At 37.4% G+C, this 16,669-nt stretch overlaps 1 protein-coding gene across 2 annotated transcripts in view; it reads left to right on the top strand.

Moving 5' to 3' along the window:
- CPNE8 (copine 8) overlaps positions 1–16,669 on the top strand; it is a 116,427-nt gene that overhangs the window by 28,351 nt on the left and 71,407 nt on the right. The window contains exons 1-4 of one of the 2 annotated variants that reach the window (XM_052790321.1): positions 5,041–5,115; positions 8,113–8,216; positions 12,065–12,104; positions 15,139–15,215. In XM_052790321.1, coding sequence (XP_052646281.1) covers positions 8,173–8,216; positions 12,065–12,104; positions 15,139–15,215 — 161 coding nt within the window. In that variant the 5' untranslated portion in view covers positions 5,041–5,115; positions 8,113–8,172. Of the gene's footprint in view, positions 1–5,040; positions 5,116–8,112; positions 8,217–12,064; positions 12,105–15,138; positions 15,216–16,669 lie in introns of those variants that run through there. The other variant, XM_052790319.1, reaches the window with a different exon arrangement.

Raw genomic sequence — 16,669 nt, 5'->3', positions numbered from 1 at the left:
GGAAAAGGAAGTGAAATAAAAATCAGGCAAAAAACAAGAACTTCTTTTTCAGAATGGGGGTGATTTAATTATTGCAACAACTTCATTGCAATTGTGGTAAATCACTGCAGATTTTTAAAAAACAAGAGAATAGTGCTTATTAGATATTATTCTCAAGTTCACTCACAGCCATGAAGTTGAAGCAAGAATTAATTCAGAGAATTCATATAGAAGGTGGTTAGCAGATGGTTGGTTTAGACTCTTATAGTTACAATAGTTGCTTTGTATCTTTGATATTGGACTTACCCAACTTGCTAGTCTTTTATAACTCTGATGTTAAAATGAAGGTTATGATTTTCCATTAACCTTGTAGCCCCTTAGGCTGGATCACTAGATTGAGATGCCATAAAAATTCAAATGACTAAATAAATTTTAAAAATCCCCTTCTACCAGGATAGCTTGCATTATGAGGTGACAAAGACTCTCCATCTTGGGAAATCCAGGAAAGGGACTCTGTTGTTGATTTTCTTTGTTGAACATTTATTTTCCTTTAAATAGTTAAATTGATTCTGTTACTCTCCTGAATGACATTTCTAAAGGTATTTGCTTGTTGGCCATGTTAAGATTTTAGCTTTACACAGCTGTTAGTGGGGAAACTAGGCCATGTGGAGAACTAATTAATTAGCAACTATGTTATTAGTTGTAAGTGACTGGATTATAGAAATAACCTGTTCTGCTTAAAAAAAGGCTATAGGTAATTGGGAAAGTAGATTTAAAAAGATGATGCTTTATTTAGCTGAAAAGTGTAGACCTGTGATTTTGAGAGGCCAGCATTTTAATGTCACCTATAAGATAAATTTTAATAGTAATTTGTCAGTTATTTCTTCACAGAAAACTAATATAAATAATCATTTGTGTAGCCCTTGGAAAAAAGTAAACAGACCAAAAAAACTGAAGCCTCAATTAAAAAATGGTAATTTAAAATAATTTAAAGAAAAGTTAGTAGCACCACTGAATTCAGTCTCTTGAGTTTTGTAACAATTTCAGTATAACTGATGATAGATAAAGGTAACAGTGTAATGGGCACTCTGTTAGGCCTTCTCTGGTCTCAGTGTGATTTAATCATGAGCATATTGCATATTTATCTTCTTTTACCGATATACTTCTGTCATGCATTTTAAATCAAGTCAGAAAGGTTTCCCAAGTGTAAAATGGTTGTAGTGTAAAGTGAAATATTGTTTACTGAAAAAAATGCAGATTTGAAGGGATGAAAACTACTTACAAATTTATATTTTACTGTTTAAAAAAAATGAAAACTGCCATTTAGCTGCCATTTTATAACTGTTTTTTTCTCCTTTTGAAGTAACTTTTCCTTTGAATACACACATAGTTCTATTTCTAATGGAACTATAAAACTTAAAAAACCCGAGATATGAAATATGACATAATCATGGAATAATTTAGGTGAAAGGAACCTTTGCGTTATCCAGCCTCCTGCTCATCTGCTTTTCCTGGTTCATCCTCCTGATCCATGCAAAGCCATCTTCAAAGTTAGGCCAGGTTGCTCAGGGGCTTTCCCAGCTAAGGTTTGAAGTTCTTTAATGGCAGAGACTGCACAACTCTCTGCGTGACTCATTCCAGTGCTTAATCACTCATTCTGGAAGAGTTTTTCCCTATATCCCTTCATAATTTCCTTTGTTGCAACTTTTGACTGTTGCATCTTGTCCTTTTGTTGCGCTCTCTGTGAACTGTCTGGCTCAGTCTTCTTTAATGCTGGTTAGGGAGTGGAGGATGGTAGTGGAAATAGATCTTCCCTAAACCTTCTCTTCAAGCTGAACAAACTGAGCTCCATTGGCTTTTCCTCAAGTTGTGTGCTCCAGCCTGCCAATTTATTTTGGGGGGGGGGGTCCATTTAGCTGAACTGCCTCCAGTCTGTTGATTCAGTTGCATTTAGAGCCCCAAACCTCACCCAGTTTTCCAGGTGGGGCCCCACATGTGTTGAATAGAGGGGGAATAATTGTCGCCTTTGATATGCAGCCTGTGCTGACCCTAATACAACCCAATGTGTTGTTAAACCCTCAAGGCTGCACCAGGACCTTTTCTGCACACCTCATACTGCACCACTTCGTCCCCAGTACCAATACAGGATTTTGAATTTGTCTTTGTTGAACTTCATGAGAGAGGCCACAAGGCTGTATAAATACCTCAGGTTGCAACAAGGGAGATTTAGGTTGGATATTACGAAAAATTTCTTTACTGAGAGGGTTGTCAGACATTGGAATAGGCTGCCCAGGGAAGTGGTTGAGTCACCATCCCTGGAGGTATTCAAAAAGCACGTAGACAAGGTACTCCAGAACATTGTTTAGTGGGCATGGATGATGGTTGGACTTGATGATCTTGAAGGTCTTTTCCAACCTAAAATGATTCTCTGATTCTATAAGCTGGGTTTTTTGTCTGAGGTGAGCATCTGTGTCCCCCTCCAGTCACAATCATTTTACGGTATGTAGGAACAAAGGGAAACAGTGCCTTCCTTTACCTAGCTACGTGCCTGTATCTTGCTTTTTCATGCACTTGTAGAAGTTGTCATATCTCCAGTCCCTTAGTACCTTACATCTGAGTGAAATTGAGAGGGTTTTTTGAGTATGCAAGCCCAACATTGTGTGCTGCATTAGGGACAGCACTGCCAGCAGGTCAAAGGGGGTGATCCTTGCCCTCAGCACCAGTGAGACCATAGCTGGATTGCTGTGTCCAGTGCTGAGGTCCCCTGTATGAGAAAGATACAGACGTAGTAGAGTGGGTCTGACAAAGGGCCACTAAGATGTTAAAGGGACTGGAGCATCTCTCATGTGAGGAAAGGCTGAGAGAGCTGGGATTGTTCAGCCTGGAGGGGAGAAGGCTTACATTTTATCCCTGTTTATAAATACCTGATGTGAGGCAGTAAAGAAGGCAGAGACAGACTATTCTGAGGTGTATCCAGTGGAAGGACAAGAGTCAATGGGTACAAATTGAAATACAGAAAATTCTATTTAAACATAAGAAAAAACCCTTTTTACTGCGAAGGTGATCTTACACTGGAACAGGTTGGCCAGAGAGGTTGCGGAGTCTCTATCCTTGGACATACTCAAAACTTGACTGGACAACCTACTCTAGCTGATCCTGCTTTGGGGAGGAAGGTGGAACTGGACAATCTCCTGAGGTCCCTTCCAACCTCAAGTATTATATGATTCTTGTCTGTTTTCTTTAGCCATTAATTTTATTTTCCTCTGAATGGCTTTTCCAAAGTCAGGTGTATCCTTGCGTTGTGCAAACTGCCTTTACTGTTTCAAGAAGGATCATACTGTCAGAAAATGATCTGTTTGTGAAGGTGTCAAGCCAGATGTTTGTCAAGAGAGGTATTAGTGCCCCTAAATGAACTCTTTTGACAAGTTATCATCTGAGCTCACTTAGGTTTTGGGTTTGTGCCTTTGAATTTAGATGATGACTTTGGCAGCAGAAAGTAAACTTTCTTAGGCTACAGCTCCCCGTGTTCTTTGTTTCTCTGTGTCTTCCATGTATATAGAAGCGTAGGTCCCACATGATTGAAGATCCTCTTACTCTCCTTCAAGCTTGTCCTAATCTGAGGATTTAAAGAACTTCAGTAACCTTTCTTTTCCTGCCTGGTGATTAAGGAGTCTCCCAGGATGATTTGCTGCTTGAATCTGCACAGGCTGGGAGATATTTTCATGGATATCTTTGTATATATGTGTCTGATTCTGTTGGACGTAGCATGAGAGACTGCCAGAACTTAATACATGTTCTTTGCTTACTTGCTGTGCCTCTGGTAGCTTTGCCAGTTACAATGCAGTCACCCTTTGATCTTCTTTTTGAAGGATCAGAGTCCTTTGCTTCTAGAGTAGGTCAGTGTTTATCAGATTTCAGTTCTAAGTGTAAATCTCCTCTTTATGCAGCCGATCCAGTCTGTGAGAGAATTTGGAGAGTTTGGTGCAAGAGTACAAATGGAAGAAATAAGACACTTGAGGAGAAAAAAATACACAGATGAGATATATCCCTGTTCAGAACTGCAAAATGGATGGTCCTTATGACCCCATTGTTTTCATTTCTCATCCCTGGTCTGATGAACTGCTGTTTACTGGCTTGTGTCAGAGAGTAGCTTCTCATTTTCAGTGCATACCTTCAAGTGGTACTAAATGCTTAGATATTGCCGCATATTTCATTTTATCAGCCATTCCAGCTTTCAATTTTTCCTGGCTCCAATATTGTTGAATGACAGGGGAAGATTTTATTTATAAACATTGAGATTTATTTGACCTGGAAACTGATTGGAGACTGAATGTACATAAAATTTGAACGCTGTTATTCAGAGGGGAAAGAAAGGCCCTTTATCCCAGGCTAGTATTCCAGCCATACTTATTCCCATAGAAATGCCAACTTTCTACCACTGCTATCGTTTGTCATTGATTAATACATGGCCATAGTAGTCACCAGTGTTGGTTCAAGAGAATGTTTTTTACAGCACTCTACATGTCAACTTTATCCCAATGTTTCAGAGAATACCTTGAATAATTTCTCAAGAGGCTGACTTTTTTCATCCAAAACAAACAGTAAGGAACAAACTATTTGTTCATGTTCTGATCTTTTTCCAGGATCATGTGCATCCTGTGCTAGTCCTCTCTTAAGACACTCAGGGATTTTATTTTGAATATCCAGTGTCATCTTCACTCTGGAGAGCTTCTGGAGATTTCTCCTGACCATTCTGTATAATGCTTACCCCCTTCATAGCTATTGCTTTGGCTTAGGAGAGCTGAAGAAATACAGTGATTGCTAATGAGTAAACTTGCTTTCTAAACAATTTGTGCTTTAGGACATATTCAGAAGCCTTCTTGCAGGGGATATCAAGGTTCCAATGAGACCAGGGAATCATTCCACTTAGGTTTTAAGAAATGATGTAAAGTCTTGGCAAAGGAGTATGCTAATTGACACTATATGTTAAATATTCTTTGCCTTTTTATTTGGAGATAGTATCGTTCATTGGGAAGATAGTTTTGCTTCTCTGTCTTTTATAGGAAGTGCTGGAATATGGAGATCTCTGAATAAGACTGTACCAATTGAACATCTCACAGCATAGCGAAAGTGAAGGTACCTAACAGGATTCGCACACTCTGTAAAGACGCAAATCACCACTGTGTCACTTCTGAGGGTTGTTCCTTTTCCTTAGACTTTATAGAGCTGTGTCTTGAAGATGTGTTAACTTTTGTTGAACATTTTATTGTACCTGAGACCTTTGGGTGGGTAGTTGCTTTTTGCAAAGCAGTTGTCCTCTTAGATACAGGCCCACTTCTCCAGATGACCCGTGTGAATGAATGGTGCTTGGAATCAGTCCCCTGCAGTTTGAATGCATGCGTACACGGTCATTCAAAGGAGAAAAAAAGAGTTGCTGACAACTCTTTTGTTGGAGTGGAGTTGCTTTAAAGCACACAAATAATATGGCTGCAGTTCTTTACAATTTCATTTTAATAAGAATCAAGCACTGTAGTTTTGAGAGGAAGAGTCAGAGGGGCTCTGTGCAGGTTATAGTGCTTAAATTCACATCTGTGATGTGAAAACATTTTTAGGAAATACATCTCAAAAACCTTCAGTTACAAGAATCATAGAATCATAGAATCATTTCGGTTGGAAAAGACCTTCAAGATCATCAAGTCCAACCATTAACCATGCCCCCTAAACCATGCCCTGGAGTACCCTGTCCACTCGCTTTTTGAATACCTCCAGGGATGGTGAATCAACCACTTCCCTGGGCAGCCCATTCCAATGTTTGACAACCCTCTCAGTAAAAAAATTTTTCCTAATATCTAACCTAAATCTCCCTTGCCTCAACTTGAGGCCATTTCCTCTTGTCCTATCTCCAGACACCTGACAGAAGAGACCAACACCCACCTCACTACAACCCCCTTTCAGGTAGTTGTAGAGAGCGATCAGGTCTCCCCTCAGCCTCCTCTTTTCTAGACAAAACAACCCCAGATCCCTCAGCCGCTCCTCATAAGACTTGTGCTCAAGGCCCCTCACCAACTTGGTTGCCCTTCTCTGGACACGCTCTAGCAGCTCAATGTCTTTCCTGTAGTGAGGGGCCCAAAACTGAACACAGTACTTGAGGTGCGGCCTCACCAGTGCCGAGTACAGGGGAACAACCACCTCCCTGTTCCTGCTGGCCACACCGTTCCTGATACAGGCTAGGATGCGATTGGCCTTCTTGGCCACCTGGGCACACTGCTGGCTCATATTCAGCCGGCTGTCAGCCAGCACGCCCAGGTCTTTCTCTGCCGGGCAGCTTTCCAGCCACTCTTCCCCAAGCCTGTAGCGCTGCATGGGGTTGGTGTGACCGAAGTGCAGGACCCGGCACTTGGCTGTGTTAAACTTCATACAATTGGCCTCAGCCCATCGATCCAGCCTGTCCAGATCTCTTTGTAGAGCCTCCCTACCCTCAAGCAGATCGACCCTGCCTCCCAACTTGGTGTCGTCTGCAAACTTGCTGAGGGTGCACTCAATCCCCTCATCCAAATCATCAATAAAGATATTAAACAGAACAGGGCCCAACACCGAGCCCTGGGGAACACCACTCGTGACCTGCCGCCAACTGGATTTCACCCCATTCACCACAACCCTCTGGGCTCGTCCATCCAGCCAGTTTTTCACCCAGTGAAGAGTGCACTTATCCAGGCCACAAGACGCCAGCTTCTCAAGGAGTATGCCATGAGAGACAGTGTCAAAGGCCTCGCTGAAGTCTAGGAAAATAACATCGACAGCCTTTCCCTCATCCACTAGGCGGGTCACCCGGTCATAGAAGGAGATCAGGTTGGTCAAGCAGGACCTGCCTTTCGTAAACCCATGCTGACTGCGCCTGATCCCCCTCTTATCCTGGACTTGCCATGTGAGTGCTTTCAAAACAAACCGTTCCATAATCTTTCCCAGTACTGAGGTCAGGCTGACAGGCCCGTAGTTCCCCGGATCCTCCCTCCGACCCTTCTTATAAATGGGAGTCACATTGGCAAGCCTCCAGTCCTCTGGGACCTCCCCTGTTGACCAGGAACGCTGATAGATGATAGAGAGTGGCTTGGCAAGGACCTCAGCCAGTTCCCTCAGTACTCTTGGATGGATCCCATGAGGTCCCATAGATTTGTGAGTGTCCAGATGGCGTAGCAGGTTTATTCTTTCTTTATCCATGTTTATTGATTTAGTTAAGTCAATTAAGAGGTTGACAGTCTTTGAGTCATTCAAAAGTCTGCAGTGCCAAATTGGAGTTTTGAGGACTCCTTAATGATGATCTTTCAGCAGACTGTCAAAAAACTTTTCAGTAGGCTATATTCAAATATGTCTTGATATGTTCAATGTGTAGGACAAAATGAAATGCTGATTTCAATAACAACTCATTCTTTTTTGTTTTATTTTCTGAGTATCTTGAAAGAACAGCTAAAACAAGAACAGAACTATCACATTGATATTTTTGATCATTTATTTCTGTGAAGTATATGAACTGAAGTAAATCGAAAGTGTTTTGTTTTTTTTTAAATGAAAATATTTTCAGTTTGATGAGAGCTGAGGCTCTTCCTGTAAACACCAAGAAAGAAAAGGTGTTTTTGCAGAAAGCTCAGAGAGAGAAGAGATGAAGAGAGAGCTGAACTGAGGTGAAATAGGAGCTGGTTAATGCAAAAATGATACACTTCTAATGGAAGAACTATGTTCTCTGATATTTAAAGCTATCTGAAGTAAGCAATATATGCAAGCTTTTGCTTGCTGTTGTCATGTTTTTGAGGAAATAGTGGATTTTTATGTTACTGAATTTCTTCCCCAAATTTTTGTGGATTCTGATCAGCTTTGGGAGTTGATGTTTATAAAGTTTAGGTTATACGATACAGGGCACGCACCATTTTTATATTGAAATATGATGTCTTCTGCCAGTTTGTCTTCATCCACAGATAACTGATCTATTCCTGTGAATACAGTCATTTTCTTTCATGGCATCTATTTAAGAGAATTTTTTACAGGCTCTTTCATATCTCCCATATTGCTGATATTGGCAGTCTACTTAATTGTACTTCATTATAGCATGTGGCTTAAGCTTATACTTTTCTTTTACAGTTTGGAAGAACAGAAGTAATTGATAATACTTTAAATCCAGATTTTGTAAGAAAATTTATAATGGACTACTTCTTTGAAGAAAGAGAGAATCTGCGATTTGATTTGTAAGTTAACAATCTTTGACTCTAATATTGCAGCCTCTGTAAATATATTAAGTTTTGTCCAGCATAAAATTAACTTGAAAAGAGGTATTATCTGTTGACATGGAATACATTAATAAACATGGTTGATTTAGCAATGTTCCTCAGAAATAAATGTGTAACATAAGAACGACCGAGGTTTAAGAAATTGGCAGGTGTTAACTAGTCAAAGTACAATAATACACACAATCATTACTTTTAGAAAATAGAAAGCTAAGGATGTCAAAATGTTAAAATATTCTTGCAGCATAGCCAATAAAACAGGTATGCACATACTATCCAGAAATAAAATATTGTATAAGTAGTACCGAGGCAAAATTTTCTTTACTAAAATAAATGCCAGTATGCATCTAAATACACTAAATTTTAAGATTTTAAAATGAAAGCAGTTGTCCTAGAAATAGATAGCTTTTGACATTAATCCAGATGTATTCATTTCATTCCACTGGTGGAATTGGTTTGATTTTCACTTTATTCTTTGGAAAATAGAATTGAGAGTCTAGTCACCAGGTCACCTTGCATGGTATCTGTTACATTTCACCCCATTCTTATTATTTCAGTCTTTGTGATAATCAAGCTTGTCTTCTTTTTTTAATTCTCATCCTCTTTTTTATTAGCAATTCTTCCAAACCTTGCCCTGTGAGAGAGCACTTGAATAACCCTCATAGTGAATGGCTTTCCCTTAATTATCTCAGTTTTGCAGTAGAGTGTGCATAGTGGCCACAATTTTTCTTTACATATCCTTTTTTGCTGAAGAACCATTTTCCTATTTCCTTTCATTTCCTTTTCAAGATGTACTTTAGCTTGAGTTTTGTTATTTTGTGTTCCTAAGATTTCTGCCTTCATGTGTATTTCTTTTAGTTTATTTGTTCTTGAGAAAGATTTAGGAGAATCATCTGTTAAGTTACTTACCGAATCAATATATCAAGAAAGATGCAGTGTAGTCTGCCTTCCTATACATTCTAATCCTAAAGATTGAGGTGTCCTGATATACTTTATGGAATTGCGACAAATCCTACTCAAGTGTTGATTATAGTAGAGGTAAGTTGTAGTATTATCGCTTCCCAATTTAAAGTTATGTTGCAAGTTTGCCTTGATATAGAAACTGCATTTGTTGCATTTCTGTCTTGTAGACAGCAAAATAGATGAAGAAAGACTTCATAATTTGCCTAAAATCTCCTAGGAAGTTCATGGTAAAGCCATTTTAAAATCTTCTAGGCTTTAGTCTCAGTGTGCCATTTACTTATCCAACTAGTTGCTTTGAAGTGACTCTAACGGTCTCTTGATTTTATTTTGGTTTTTTGCCCCCCCCCCCCCCCGCCCCTTTCTGGAATGCAAATCAATCTGTACATTAAGCAGGGCATAAAATAAACAGAGCAGTGATCACATTAGTGATGATTTTCCCATAGCAGTAGAAGAAAAAGTATGATGCCTGATAGATGTATGTTTGCAACATTAATAAAGTTACATGTAGTTTTGCTGGTTTTGTTTTAAATTGCCATCAGGATGTACTGAAATGCTCTTGAATGGCAGCATTTCCTATATCATGGAAAAAAACCCCAAACATGTCTAATTTTTCTTTAGCTGTAAATGTCTTTTTTTAGCATGTCAGAATGCTTTCTAAGTTAATAAGATGTGTTGGAAGGATGAGTGAGGAAAAAAGTTCCATTGTGTTCAATGCACAGATAGCAGCTAGCCATTTTCATCTAGACTTCAACTGTTTCAAGGAGTGAATGGAAATACTCAATGCCAAGATAGATTACAGGGTGCTTCTAGATGGCTAGGTACAATTCTTTGATCTTCCCCATGGAAGCCTGGTGCAGACTTTATTTTTTATTTTAGAAGTTGGGTTTAATGTCATTAAATCAGCTAAGTATAACTGTTGCCTGCTATTTAAAATAACTTTAAGTAAGAGCTAGTCACTTTGTGAAATAAAGGATTCTCGTCCGTGTAGGTAAAGCATTGCTGAAATAAAGACACAGTTGGGGCTGTGTAGGAATCTTGATTTTGTTGCCTCTTGCTCCTTGTAGGATGCATGTATGTGATGGGGAGGAGGCAGTGCAATAGAAGAGAAGAGCAAAAGAAATGAACCAAGAAAGAGAGAGCTAGGCTTAGTCTAGGCAAAGAAAGGAAAGTCTGTAAAGAACTTCTGGATAAGTGCTGTGTGAAAATGATTTGGACCTGGAAGGGAAAATAGAGTCTCTTGTTTGATTCTTCACGTATTCAGAGAAATGGACCCCTGTTTGTTTATTTACAAAAAGCTGTAAATATCAAACATACTCTGTACTTATCAGAAAGACCTGACTGCTTTCTGCTGCTGTTTTGGATTACCTGGGCACAAATCTATTCTGAACTCAAAGTTGAATAACTGTTTTTAATGTTTGCCTGCAAGTGACCTTAGCCATAGTCTGTGAATTTATTTTAGATACCTATAACAGTGATGAGAAATGAAATATTGTAGAACTCTGAGTTAAAAATGTGAATCTCATATAGCTACTCGTGGATTAAAACTCTGATTTAGATCAGGAAAGAAGGACATTTAGAAAGCTTCCTTTTTTAAATTCCCCAGCAAAATTGCATACTACTGTTGGCCAAACTCTTACTTTTCACAGAAATAAACTCCTCATATGATTCATATTTTCTGCAACAAAAAGGAAGCGGCGAGTATATCTCTGTTTTTTGGTGTTCTGATAAATGAGCGTGAGCCCCCTCCTAAACTGTACAGCCACCAATGTCTCAGGCCCCTTTCTGTTCATATTTGATGATTTGTTACTGATTTTGCCAGTGAAGTAGTTTTTATTGTGTAGCTAGCCCTCAGGTCAAATTACCGGTTGTGTTTTTCTGTTCAATTGCACCAACAGTATGCAATTACTTTTTTTTTTTTTTTAAAAAAAAAAAACAACCCTCATGTTAGTGATTTTTATAGTCATTCCTTTGTTTACAAATATGTTTCTAAAACTTTGACTGTGCTGCACCACATCCAGCTACGTTGCGGTATTCCAGTCCTCCTGACTTGTGATCTGGTCCATAATGCATCCCAACAACCAGTTGTGGCAGTACAACCAAAGGCATAGCATACCACACAGTGGGAAAGGAAACATGCAGGGAGGCTGAGATGGGCATAGAGAATACTTTTTCGATTTAGTTACTGGTATTGAATCTGAATGTAGGATTTGATAAAAGTATTATTGTGGATTATCTGATAAAGATTGAAGACTACGGAAGTATAGAGATTAGTAATCCCTCAAGAATTTCTTATATCAATTTTTTTTAATCCATTTTGAATTCACAGAGTCATTTTTTTGAAATCTGACTTGTTAGCGGAAGGGAAAAAATGACATTTTCTAGCTGGAGGAAGAACAAGATTATGATAAGCTGAAAAGAACAAGTCAAACTCTTGCTAAAAGCAATTTAGTGTTTTTGTCAGTTATTTCTGTGTAATTAGTCAAATGACTGAAAAATTACCTAAGAAAATAATTCATAAGTTAGTTTGTTTTCTAAGGTTAATTTTTAAATTTTGTTCTGGTTTTTGGTAGCTTTCGTTGTTCAAACAGGAACATCAGAATAATTTCTCTTAGTAACCTGCACTTTGTTGAAAACTGTTTCATTTCAAATACCTAGTGAATCATAATCCTATAATCTGTGATGATTCAGTTTGCCTTACTTACTGGTGAGACTTCCATTCACGTATCTGTTTGTGTAAATTTCACACATTGATATAGGTGAAAGAATTGTTTGATTTTTGTTTCTTTACATTGTCCTCAGATCTGTCATCTGGCAACTCCGATATAACTTTCCTTTTTTTTTTTAAGCTACGATGTTGACTCGAAGAGTCCTAACTTATCAAAACATGTAAGTTTTTCCTTGCTATTATACTTTCTTGTGCTGAAATGCTTATGCTTTCCTAAATATGTTTATTTTATTTTGACTGTAACTAATACAGATGCATAGAGACAAATACAGTGGTTGTGCTGTGGTTAATAACATATATAATGCTCATGAGTATAATTTTAATGGGACATTCCTCCTGTAAAGGGCATATTTAATCACACGTGTATATCTTTTCAGATATGTGATATGCTGCATTTTGTTGATACTTCTCTGGGTCCCAAAAATTGCAAACATGTTTTGATTGTGTCCGAATTAATATTAGTAGGAACCTTTTATGCTCATGTCATCTTGAAGTGGAAGGGATTAAATAGTAACTTTAAAATTTAGAGATGCAAGAGTAGAATTCAGAGGCTTCTGGGTGAATTTTTTTAAATAAATACAGAAAGGCTTTGGTAAGAGAACCTTTAAGAATCCGGAGCAAAGGAAAAGAGAATAATGGAAGGAATGCGGTATGTGTGTTCTTGATAAGTGAAAAGATAAGACTTTTAGCCGTTGATCTCCAGTTAGATCCTCCTTGTAAAGGTTTAAAGCCCCTGGCAAACTTTTTTCCATCTCTGTCATCATGGAAAGGTGGTCTGAATAACTGCAATGCTAGCTAGGAGGATGCAGAAAATAGAAGTCTCCCCTATACTGTCTTGAGCAAGGATAAAGCCTCATCCTGGGCTTCTGCCCAAGATTGTTTGCACTTCTGTAGTAACTAGTTTATCTGAATTCTTTTCTTTTTCCCCTGAAACATACTTATTTGTACAAAACCCTCATAATTAAGTTTTAAGAAAAAACATAAGACACGAGATAAGATAGTCACTATGGAAGCGCAAACAAAGATATATGAAATATATAACCTAGATTTCATTGATTACTGGAACAGGAATTGAAGGTTTGAGCATCTTGATGAGCCCATGGATAAAAGGACAAAACAGTGAGAAAACAAACCAATGTTCTTCTGAAGACTATTCAGGTAGATCTTGAATTACATATGTGCCTGTTACATTCTAATTAGTGCGGGCTAAGTGTACTCAGACACGTTAGGTCCTGTTTTTTAGACAGGGCCAATTTCCTGGACTCTTCAGTTGTGGAAGGGAGACTTTATTCTTTAGACATTAACATTAATATCAGAAATACCTATTTCCCTCCATTGTCTTTAAGAGAAAATCTGTACAAGTTGGTGTAGACTTGGTATCTGTGCTGGAGACATCCAAACTGTGCCATATAATCTTAAGCACGCAAAGAAGACAATGGCTCTGAGAACCCTGTGAAAGGTGGTAGCTAGAAATATGTTTCTTAATGACAGCAATTCATTTCCATCATTTCCCAAGTGCTCAAGGTTGGTCTGGATTGTTCCTTTTGCTGCCAGCTTCCCGCGTCTCTTTCCTGTAGCTCTTAAGAATTTGGGCAGTGAGTAGGTAGGAATTGAGTAGAGCTTTGCTCATATCCATGCACTGGGAGTTTGTTTTTTCTGAAAAATGTCAGGCCAGTAGTATTTGCATAGCTAGACTGCTCATGCATTGTAGTCACCTCGTGTAGAATAAGATCTTCCCTGTTCCTGAAAATAGCTGTTGATCCATTCCTTTGGAAATACTGGGCAGTGTCATTGAGTAGTTGAACAGTTTGGGGGATAAAAAAGAGTCAACCTGAAGAATTTCCATTTCAGTGACTTGGTTTTGGCAAAATGAGAAGTAAATGAAGCGAGTTTTATAACAGATGTATGAAGTAACCAGACTAGACAGTGCTGCCATTGTAGCTGTGTGTAATAATATTTATAAAACTGGCTACCTGAAATCAGACTTTTATGTTAATAGTAACTTCCTGATTTAAGAAAAAACTACAGAGTAGTGCACAATTGTGGAACTAATAGGAATTAATCATAGAAACTCCACAAAAAAAAAAAAATTGTGGAAAACATCGTTTTAGTGTAGAAAATGGTGTTACTTTAGAATATGTCATGCCTGATGATTTTAAAGCTTAATGAGGAGCTGAGTATTTTCAGATTAATTATAGCCATTTTAAAAGACTTAATCTTTATGGAAACAGTATCACAGTGTCAGATCAGTTAAAGAACAGTTCAAAAATTTATTTTTGCGGGGTTGTTTTCCTCTTCAGTGGGATTAGTTCTCAGATCCAATTTGCTGTGTGGACCCGTAACTCACACAGCTCAGAGATAGGAATGAGCGGGCTGGGCTGGGAGAAGAGTCAGAACTACTTGTACAGATATTCGCTACTATACACAATATCATAAAGTTATGGCTTGCTGTATAGGAATTATAGTGTCTTGATTCTCATTACTGTTTGTGAACAAATCTCACAAGCTACTGTTACCACTACTGCCAATGATGCTGGGAAGAACAGAGCTAGCAAGCTCTTTTCACTTGAAAGATAAGGAGTTGCACTGCAGCATAAAGTTTTTTTCAATATACATACAAGTTTGAAAATCCATTCATATTTTTATACTACTTATGTTACCAGGAGATGTAATATGAAAATTAGCTGAGTTTTAGTGATATAGTTAAATTATAAAACACGAAAATAAAGTCTGTCATTAAAGCAACGCTTACGTATACTTGTCAATCCAGGATGCTCATACAGATCCTGCACAGGCTTGAATTTCTGCCAATGTAATTCACTTCCAAGAAATTCATAGAATCAGTGTAGAATCTCTTCATAAAAGAGAAATTTAGTAAAATTCTCCAGTTATGGTAAAAAACCAGTTATGTTTCTAATGCTTTTAAATTTTTTCCATCTCAGTTTCATTTTTGTTGATGAAAAAGGCAATATAAAAACAGTAAGTGGGTGCATTAGAATTACTTATGTAAATATAACCCAGTGTTATGTAAAATATATAATAGTCTGTTTTATGATTCATTATTGCATAATGATTATTAAGATGCAATGTTTGGCAGAATGTGTTCTACAATAGTGAACAGCCCAGGTAAATGGGAAACCAAATTTGTTTCAATGTGAAATATGAATTCTGAGTTTTTATGTTATTGCTTTTCAGGATTTTTTGGGACAAATGTTTTGTACACTGGGAGAAATAGTTGGATCACAGGGGAGCAGACTGGAAAAATCAATTGTGTAAGTATGTAATTCTTGAATATTGGATGAATACATCCTGCTTCATGAGGTTAGAGTTGTGGGGTTTTTTTGTTGCGAGGTGTCTTGATATACGGGATTGACAGACGTGGCTTCTAAGAGAAAATAAGTTGTTAGGTACAATAGAAGTCTGTCTTTATAGACTATGATACTTTAAGTTTCAATTTGGACAACTAGCAAAGAAAATGACTCATCCAAAATTTTTGTGAACTTCATTACATCTTGCATTAGAAATAGTTTGAGTATACTAATCTTAAAAATGTTTTTATTCCTATTTCTCAAATTAACACACCATAAATCTTTATTGCCTTTTGTTCAAGCATCAAGGAAGAAAACCCTCACTGTTTCAAATCCAAACATTCCTACTCGTATTTCTATTGTTCCAAATAATACAATTCCCAAACAGTGAGCCAATCCAGAGTATGAAGTATTTTCTATTTATCCTACTAAATTTATGGAAAACTTTATGATCAATGTATTTTTCTCCCACTGAGAGGATTTTGATGTTTGCAAACCATTGTTCATAGGGATGTACAGATATTTAAAACACCAGTTATTTGAACAATCTGCATTTTCTGTTCCTAAATAAGGTTTGAGTAATTGAAAATATTTTACAATTTTTATCTAAATGTATGCTATAAATTCACATATGACATTAAAAGCAAACATTTAAATATATAGCTGGACATTTAATATGATGGTAATATCTTTTAATTTGGGATTTTTGTGGGGTTTTTAGTTTTTTTCTTTTAATAATAATAATTGCACTGCAGGGAATGATCATGAGTTTGGTTACTCTGTCTGATGGAGCGTTCTTCTTGTCCCATTTTACTACGTTCATTATGAGTAATATACCAGGGTTACTTCATTCACTTTTCTTCATTACTGATTTCCTTATAAGGGCAGATGAAGTTTTTTAGGCTTAGCAAGCCTTATATTATTCTGGGCCAAACTTTGGTGAAAATACCACACGGCACATTCTGACAAGAAACAGGATCTGGATAAACTACAACAATTTGCAAAATTCAGAATGTACTTAGATATTATTTTAGTGTAATTGCCTAATCGAGTTATATTAATGATGCATTATTAATCTGATGTAAAATTCTTAGGAAATATGTTCCTAGCTCTACAGTTTCTTCTATGTATATATTTGATGTAATTAACCATTTCTGTTACTCAGTTTACCCTTTTATATCTATCTTTAGTGGTTTATATGGTTTATACACTACTTACCTTTTCATGTACGTATCTTGTATCCTGTACCTGTCAACTTCAAACTTAAACATTAGTTTAAGTAGTAGCTCTGAAGTCTTATGAAAAATCTCAGAAGTCGGTATTTTGTTATCAGTGTCCAAAATATACCAATGGTAGCCTTTTTCCCTAGATTTTATTAGAGACTTTTATGTTTTTTATGTAAAGAACTTAATGTCATT

This window comes from Harpia harpyja, chromosome 6, assembly GCF_026419915.1.
Source record: "Harpia harpyja isolate bHarHar1 chromosome 6, bHarHar1 primary haplotype, whole genome shotgun sequence".
Classification (NCBI taxonomy): domain Eukaryota; kingdom Metazoa; phylum Chordata; class Aves; order Accipitriformes; family Accipitridae; genus Harpia; species Harpia harpyja.
Note: the sequence above shows the minus strand (reverse complement) of the source record. Positions and strands in the feature narration are given on the sequence as shown.